This window comes from Mercurialis annua, linkage group LG1-X (assembly GCF_937616625.2).
Source record: "Mercurialis annua linkage group LG1-X, ddMerAnnu1.2, whole genome shotgun sequence".
In the NCBI taxonomy this organism is placed as follows: domain Eukaryota; kingdom Viridiplantae; phylum Streptophyta; class Magnoliopsida; order Malpighiales; family Euphorbiaceae; genus Mercurialis; species Mercurialis annua.
The window spans coordinates 12,389,988-12,398,467 of record NC_065570.1 but is presented as its reverse complement, the minus strand read 5'-3'; the positions used below and the strand labels follow the sequence as shown (position 1 = coordinate 12,398,467).

At 36.7% G+C, this 8,480-nt stretch overlaps 2 protein-coding genes across 2 annotated transcripts; one reads left to right on the top strand and one right to left on the bottom strand.

Moving 5' to 3' along the window:
• Positions 1 to 3,476: 3,476 nt before the first annotated feature.
• On the top strand, positions 3,477 to 5,768 carry LOC126664633 (protein MAIN-LIKE 1-like). Its single transcript, XM_050357135.1, has 5 exons — positions 3,477 to 3,603; positions 3,691 to 4,086; positions 4,479 to 5,023; positions 5,104 to 5,514; positions 5,595 to 5,768. Exons 1-5 carry the CDS (start codon positions 3,477 to 3,479, stop codon positions 5,766 to 5,768), a joined length of 1,653 nt encoding a protein of 550 aa, XP_050213092.1.
• Positions 5,769 to 6,038: 270 nt separating this feature from the next.
• LOC126664625 (uncharacterized) lies at positions 6,039 to 7,487 on the bottom strand. Its single transcript, XM_050357123.1, has 4 exons — positions 7,243 to 7,487; positions 6,791 to 7,162; positions 6,427 to 6,701; positions 6,039 to 6,336 (listed from the first exon to the last, which is right to left on the bottom strand). The coding sequence occupies exons 1-4, from the start codon at positions 7,343 to 7,345 to the stop codon at positions 6,259 to 6,261; spliced, it is 828 nt and encodes a 275-aa protein (XP_050213080.1). The 5' UTR covers positions 7,346 to 7,487; the 3' UTR covers positions 6,039 to 6,258.
• Positions 7,488 to 8,480: the final 993 nt, after the last annotated feature.

The following is an 8,480-nucleotide window of genomic DNA, read 5'->3' as shown; positions in this document are numbered from 1 at the left end:
ATTATTTATTATCCAAAAAAATAATATCACCTTGACATCTCATAATTTCTTTCTAATAATTTATTTTAGCCGTTTTCGGATAAACACGCTCAAATTCTAATTTGAGTTAAAACGCTTATTTTTCCACTTTTCCGTCCAAATTTCGCTTTGATAATTGTTGATATCCAACTAATCCATATTATATTCTTGAATACTAATTCCCGTCAATAATTTATTTTAATTATATGTTTCGGGAATGAAATCATTATTTTCCCATTTTTAGACTTAAGTGCATTTTTATCCATTTTTCTATAAACTCCTTTTAAGTCCATTTCTATTTTTTATGAAATTATAATTTTGAAATTATTCTTTTTAAAATTCCAATATCGACCTATTCGGATTTTCTTTTATTTAATTAATTTATTCGATAAATTCTTTATTTCCCTCATTTTGACGATTCAAAATGAGACTCATCACTTAGCTTCTGAACATCAAAATTCCTGTTTATTGCAGAATCTCTTAGAATTAATCTAAACTATTAGATTTTAAGGTTAATCTAAATTTTTATTCTTTTTTTTGGGCAAGTTCCTTAGAGTTAATTTAAACTCTAGAATTATTAAGGATAATCCAAACCTTTTATTTCCTTTTTGGGGGTTTTATTTAAGGTTCGAGAGAGTTTATATCTTTCTTCCTCTTGGGTTTTTTATATAAAATTCGGAAGAACTTATCTCTTTTTTCCTTTTATGGTTTTTATTTAAAGTTCGAAAAAACCTACCACTTTTTTCCTTCTTAGAGTTTTAATTTCAAGATTCGAGAGAATTTATCTCTTTTTCCCTCTTAGATTTATATTAAAAGTTCGGAAAAACCTATCTTTTTTCCCTTTTAGGAATTTAATTTCAAAATTTGGGAGAACCTATCTCATTTTTCATTTTGGAAAATTATTTTTTGGATAAGTCTTCTTTATCTAATTTATTTTGGCCGAGGCTTATTAGGCTGAGCCCCCTTCTTAGTTAAGCCTTCTGCTTATTTTTTTGGATAGTCTTATTAGGTTACAAACTTATCACGTTTCATCATATCTAAATAATGAAATGATGAGACTCTTTTTCTGCTGTTACTTATGAATTTTCTTTCATATTTGTTGTATGTGGTGAACCTCCTAGTGTCCTCTTACATATGGCTCATCTTTTTTTTTTTTAAATTTTTGTTTCTCTTTAGGCTTTTTTATTATTTGGCCTTCTCCTCCTTGTCTTGTAAGGCTCTCCCCTCTAACTCAAAATATTTTTTGGACATACCTATCAAATCTGAATATTTTATCCACTAATTTATCGAATCTAATCTCTTATTGAAGAGTTTCAATTTTCTATGTCCATATTTAAATTATCAATTTTCATGGTTTTTTTGTTAAACCTTTCCACATTACTTTGTAGAGTCTCTCCTTCATTAGTTTGGCTGATAGGGACGAGCCCTTCAGTTTTAAATTGTCTAGGTCAAGTTCTTTTGCCTTTAGTTTTTTCAGAAGTTTTGCTATTTTCTCCTCCAAATCATCTTCAACTACATATGTCCTTTTGTTTATGGATACAGACTCTAAGGACTCTCCGTCGTCTTCTTTTTGTTTTTTTTTTGCTCTTCTTGATTGCAATTTTTGCGGTCTTTTCTCCGCTCTTTTACTCCTTATATGATTCTTTTTTTCATCTATTTTTTCGTTTCGCCTGATGTTGTCTCCTTCATTCTTTGCGTTGTTTTTCTTTCCATTATTTCAGGTTGTGTTCCCTTCATTTGTTTGATTTCTTTCTCTATCTTCATTATTCCAGGTGGTGTTCCTTTGATTTTATGGATTTCTTCTTTGTTCTCTATTTTTTCGACTGGTGTTCCTTTTATTTTCTTGATTTTTTTTCTCCATAATCATTATTCCGGGTGGTGTTCTTCTGGTTTTCTGGGTTTCTATATTTTTCTCCAAGGAGTCTCCATATTTAGCAGATCCGTTAGATTTGTTGTTCTTAAAATTAGTCCCATCGGAATTTAACCTTCAACGATAAGATTTAACTATAAAAAACAGGTGTCTAAAATTAAAAAACAATTTGAAAGAATAATTATATAACTATTAAAAATATGTGTCTAAAATTATATAACAAATGTCCAAATATATAAAAAAAAATAACAATACTAAGTGTTTAGTTATAACATGATAAATTTTATAATTATTAATAAATTATATAATAATTTAGTTAATTTGACCTTATCCAAGCGAATTTCTTTAATATTTTTATATAAAAATTAACTTTATAAAATATATTTGAAAAATAGATATTAAAATAAAGAAGATTAGAAAGAATTATTAACAAACAAAAGTGCAAATAAAGAGAAAATGAATATAATCAATGATAATACTAATTGACAAATAAAATAATAAAGAATCATAAATATTTATAATAAATATAAAAATTAGCATAGAAAAAAAAACAAAATAAAAACATTGGATTGACATAATTTAACATAAATAGAATTAAATATAAAGGAATAAGACAATAAATTTAGTAGATGTGGGTACGCTACAATAAAAGATAATATTTCATATTTAATAAAAGCTAATCATTTGAGAAACTCGATTGTTAAACACCGCCTCTTTTTACTTAGCACCGCACAGACACATTACATTTTTACTCTTTTCACTTTTTTAATAGAAAACCAAATCATAAACAAAAAACCTAAATCCTCTCAACTTATTCAACCATATTCAAATTCATATTTTACGAAAATGTCGGATTCCGAATGATGAAAATCGACAACCCCTGGTAATTTTTTTTTTCAATTTCGAATTTATTTTTTTTAAATCGGTTTTAAAATAGACGTTGCGATTTCACGTCCCCTCCGGAGGAGGGGATGCCGGAAAACGGCGTCCCCTATTCCGGAGGGGACGTGAAATCGCACGTTCCCTCCGGAAGAGGGAACGTGGATTTCCCACGTTCCCCCTTTCGGAGGGAACGTGCGGCGTCCCCTCCGGCAGAGGGACGTGGGAAATCCACGTCCCCTCTTTCGGAGGGGACACCGTTCATCCCTTCTTCCGGAGGGGACGCCGTTCGTCCCCTCTTCCGGAGGGGACGAACAAGTCCGGCGTCCCCTCCTCCGGAAGGGACGCCGGACGACAGCTTTTCCGGCTGCGACTGAAAAGTCGCAGCCGGAAATTATATATTTTTAAAAAAAAAATATAAAATTAATAATTATTTTTATTTTAAAAAAAGTTATAAAATAAATAATTATTTAAAATAAGTTAAATAATTTTAGAAATTTATTCGATTTGATATATATTATATATTATTTCTATAATTTATATTTAAATTTTTATAATTGCAGGGCGGATAGAGTAGGGGGAAGTCGTTTTTGGCCCCAGAATTAGGGGGGCCGGGAGCCCGTCACGTTACTACGCGTAAAGTTTCTGCCTCAGCTCGACGGAAGAAACAATCGACGCAACCGACGCATACTTCTCCGATAACAGACACATGTCTCTTGATGATCTTAGAGAGTCTGATGATTTTGAGAGCTCAGAGGACGAGCCAAGTGAAAAAATTTACATTTCTAAACGGAAGAAGGGTGCAGGTGGTCGGTTCGTTGGCGACTCGTCATCAGGTAAATATAATTAAATGATTTTGATTAATTTAATAATGTTGTTAAAAAAATTAAATGTAATTTAATTATGTTTAATGTTACTTTCAGGGTCGAACAGACGACCCGAAGTGGTTGACGTGTGGACCGTTACTGGTCCAGTACCTGGTGGACCCGAGGATGACACTGTTATTTCTAGTTTTCTCGGACATGTCGCTTCTCGGCTATGGGATGGGGTGGACAGAGGCGTGCTGAAGTGTCAGACTAGACATGGAGCTCTTCGGAAGCTGAGACAGTGGTATGAGACGGCCTCAGAGGAGGTTAAGGTGCTGATAGAAGGGAGTGAGTTATCACATCTCCCGTTTATCATGTTTGATCATCTGGATATCCCGCTCCTTTCTGCATTTGTGGAGCGATGGCAGCCAGATACAAACTCTTTTCACATGCCATTCGGGGAGATGATCATCACATTACATGACGTACGTGTGGCATATTCTTCGCATTCCAGTTGGTGGAGTTATGGTTTCAGGTGCAATATTCTATTATATTTTTCACATTTAAATTTTGCGTTAAAATTAAAATTTATTATTAAAATATTTAATTTGAGATTTTGTATTTTATTAGGTTTAATAATTGTTTAATTAGGTCTCATTATTATTTTAGGTAAATTTAATGTTATTTAGGATAAGTTAATTGTTTTAGGTTATTTAATAAAATATTTAGACAAATTAGTTGTTTAATGTGGATTGTGTTTTGGTTTGTGAATTGTAATTTCTTTGCAGGACTTCCCTGGAAAATGGGTGATGCTCATTTTTAGGGGAAGTGCTGCCCAATTGTTTCTAGAAATTTAATGTACCTATTGCGTGATATTAATTTAAATTGCAAAATTATGTTTTCAGGTCAGCCGAATAAGGCTCAGCTGATGGCTTACTGCGTACAGATTTTAGGTATTTCACCAGAGGATCTGGTGAGTAAGACGACCAAGCATTTTGCCCAGGGAGGTGTGCTGATTGAGTCGATCATCAGCTTATGTAGGCATGGCCGTACTGCAGAGGTGGAGGCGATAGCCTGGATCTGGTTGACGTTAGGTTGCACTTTATTCACTGACAAGAGTGGCCATCGGATTAGACCTGCAACCATATGGAAGGTGCGGGATGGAGTCACAGATACGAGTACAGTTTCCTGGGGCTCAGCTACACTTGCTTATCTCTATCGGCAGCTTGGAATCTCATCAAGAGGAGACTGCTCGGGTTTGACTGGGTGTCTGACACTGCTGCAGACATGGATTTATGAGTACTTTCCATGCTTTCGGCCCCAGCGAGAGCGGCTGTTGATTGAGTCTTATCATCCTCGAGCTTCTAGCTGGAGTGCTACTGCGTCAGAGTGTTCAGCCACCCGACTTCGGTCCTTGCGAGCTCGTTTGGACCTGCTGACTGCTGAGGAGGTATGTAAATTTGTTAATTTATTAGTTAAATTTGATTTTATTACGATCGCTATATTTTAATTTTGGTCTTGTGATAACAGATCACATGGCTCCCTTTTGGCGGCGAGCCTGCTGCCAGCGTAAAGCACACTGCATATTATGGGTGGATAGCGTACCGGGACATTTTCGAGCCATACATGCCTTCTAGGGTGCTGCGACAGCTGGGTTATGTGCAGACTGTACCTCTACCAATTTGTCGGCCAATAAGGGCTGTTAGGTCCTGGAAGTCACTCAAGTACTCTGTGGACATGAGTGTGACGATTGCGGTTGACATGTGGAACGCTTTTCCGACCATGTACAAGCTGGCGTTAATGGGATTTGAGGAAGCCCATGTTATTGCTGGAGGATGGCATCAAGCGTACCTGGACTGGTTCGAGCGGCATTCGCATTCCCGTGTCCTTCCTGGCAGAGATCTTCCACGAACACATCCTCCCCGCAGCAACAACGATTATGTAAGTTTTCATTTTATAATTTAGTGAATATTACATATATTTAACATATTGAATTAACTTGTCTATTTATGATATTACAGTGGATGACGCTGGTGACCACCGAGTTCGAGCATTTCATCGGAAAAGTCAGCACGATTACCGCCCAACATAGACAGCACTGCGAATTTGACGGCATTCCGGAGTTGGAGACTGAGACGGAGGAGGCCAACACTACTTTGGAGAGAGTCATTGCCGCCTGGCGTAGTGCTGACTGAGTGCTGTTAGTATATGTTGTATGTTTATATTATTAGTACTTTTTTTTCTGATTATGAACTTGTTTTTTTTAGACGCGAGTTTCTAGAGAATTTATTAAATATTATGTACGTTTCTATTTTTATGCAATTTCATGAACATTTTAATTTGTTAGATATGTTGTGGGTTTCAAAAATATTACACGTATAATAATAAAACACACAGTCAGCATAATTACCGAATAAACATTTTACAATCAACTCAATCTGTCATACCTATCAAACTATCCTATTGCTCTCTCCTATTAGCATATAAAGTATGCCAAGAATGAACAGTATGGTCCCTGTGCTGGAACCACAAGGTGGGAATTGGTGGGACAGGGAAATTATCCTGTAAATTCAACCTAACAAAGTGAGTGCGTCCACTAATATACAATATCACTATCTCCTTCGATGGTCGTGAGTGAACCTCAGAGGAATGCAAAGGCAGAACAGTAAAGGAAGAGAACCGCGTCTATTTTAGCGTCCCGCCTTGTATGTAAATAACAGCTGCATTGAAGATAGTGGCAATAGGGAACAAGTCATCCAATACCTGCATCCATTTAATAAGTCAGAATATAAATATCATTTTTTAGAAAAATATAATAACTTCGTGATAAGTTTATATAATTCAATTAAATACCTGCATCCAGTAGCGAGGGCCACACTCTCCCCCTTCCCAACTAATACGTGTAATGGCCGCTTGCAACCCATCAATGCAAATACCCTCGTATCGATAAGGGTGGGCGGAGAGTCCGTTTGCAATGTTCATTCTAGTCATTCCCCACATCTCCTCGTCACCATAGATGTAGTCTGCCACCACGTGAAATCCACAGTTTCCGTCTCCACGCACGTCCACAAGCTCGTCAACGAATGGTAAAAGGAATCCTGGAATAACCTCCGTATTTTGCAAACCAGCTGCGGGAAATAAAAACAATATTATTATAAATAACAAGGATACTACTAGAGTAAACGTACATAATGAATATTAGTGGATGATAATTTACCTGACGCGGATGCACGATTTTTCTGACTTTGGGAAGATTTAGGACGACCACGTACACGGTCCTTGTATTTATGACGACTTGGATCCCGCTTCGTTGATTTGCTCCCCTTTGATCGACCTCTGACATTTGTTTTCACTTCTGGTTCCATGTAGCCTAAGTCTTTGGGGTGAAGTCGCTCTCGAACAATACGAGAAATATCACGCAACACTGAAGGATCCTTAGTTATGACCTCCTCGGCGACCTCGTGAAAATACTGATGTTCCTCAGACTGAAAACCAGCAAAATCGGCTTGCGCAGATGTGTCCAACCCATCGCCGAGAATAACAAGTCTCGTCCAAAACGGGTGAATACTGTCAAGGCTGATCGGGTTACCTGCAAATAACACATATTAGCTTTCAATAACAATATTATTATTTTTAATATTAGTATTCAATAAAAGTGGTGCGTGATACCTGAATCGACCACCGCTCGCAGCTCACATGCACAAGGGATCTGATGTGTTGATCTAACCACACAACCACAATGATCATAGACATCGGTACTCAATTCTCGCATACGCCTTAGTTCTTTCGATATTAAATCCAGACAGTAATGCGACACTCTGCATGAGAGCTTATCAAATGGAAAACCGCGTCGATGGACGCCAATAGTCCGTCTGGAGTCCTCAAGTGTTTTGCTGCAAATATGCAAAACATTTATATTATTAATAATGACAACATAATTTATATAAGTACTAATATTACTCGACAAGAATATTACTGGATATCTGTCAGCTGCGACTGTATAACTTTGTCGACCTTCGTCCAGACTGTGGCCAGAGCACCAATACAAGAGTTGAGCCACTGCTTAAGCTGAGCATGTGCGCTCTCGACTCTACATGTGGTGGTGTTTCCAAAATGTAGGACTAAGTCCGTCCAGCAAGATACAAACTTCTCTCTGTGTCCCAGCCAAGTCCCCTCAATGTACTGTATCAATCCTGGAAAACCTTTAAACCGATCTCTGAAGTGTTCCACAACTATGTTATATTGATCAAAAGTTGGCGCTTTGATAATTTTCTTCGAGGTACTATTCTTGAAAATTTCAGCAAATTCTTGGTTTTTCCCACTGATTCTGTACACTCTATCTTCTACATCCTTATTTATGTGCCACGTACATAGTAGATGAGAAGAACGTGGGAAAACCTCTGACACTGGTCTGATAAGCCCCAATTGTCGATCAATAAGAATAGCGCTCGGATGAATATGTTCCCCAATCAAGCACCTGCATAATTGCCCGATGATTTAATAAGTAATTTGAATTTGAATATCATTAAAATATTAAATAACATAATTATAATCAAATACCTCAGTCTCTCCAATACCCATCTGTAGCTCCCTTCAGTCTCATCCTTCATAATTGCATATGCAATTATGAAGTTCTTGTTGCAAGGAGTCATTCCAATAATCTCAAAAAAAGGCAGCTTGTACTTGTTCGTCTTGTACGTGGAGTCCATGCCGATGATCCAATAGTACGTACGAAGTAGTCTCACTGAATCAGGATGAGCCATGAAAATATGGGTCACCACACCTGTATCCTCCTCAGCAAGAGTCCAGTGTACATAATCATTTTGCTGAGCCATGTGATAAAATTGCGCAACCACATCTCTATCCTCAAAGCTAGACTTTCTCAAATTCTCTCTATAGTTGTACAC

Bases quoted from the DNA above. Each gene is read 5' to 3' on its own strand.
- LOC126664633 (XM_050357135.1), top strand. From the start codon at position 3,477: ATGTCTCTTGATGATCTTAGAGAGTCTGATGATTTTGAGAGCTCAGAG. The intron at 3,604-3,690 runs GTAAATATAATT...TGTTACTTTCAG, and splicing joins CGTTGGCGACTCGTCATCAG to GGTCGAACAGACGACCCGAA. The intron at 5,024-5,103 runs GTATGTAAATTT...TTGTGATAACAG, and splicing joins ACCTGCTGACTGCTGAGGAG to ATCACATGGCTCCCTTTTGG.
- LOC126664625 (XM_050357123.1), bottom strand. From the start codon at position 7,345: ATGCGAGAATTGAGTACCGATGTCTATGATCATTGTGGTTGTGTGGTT. The intron at 6,702-6,790 runs GTAAATTATCAT...TATTTCCCGCAG, and splicing joins AAATCGTGCATCCGCGTCAG to CTGGTTTGCAAAATACGGAG. The intron at 6,337-6,426 runs GTATTTAATTGA...AAATGGATGCAG, and splicing joins GCCCTCGCTACTGGATGCAG to GTATTGGATGACTTGTTCCC.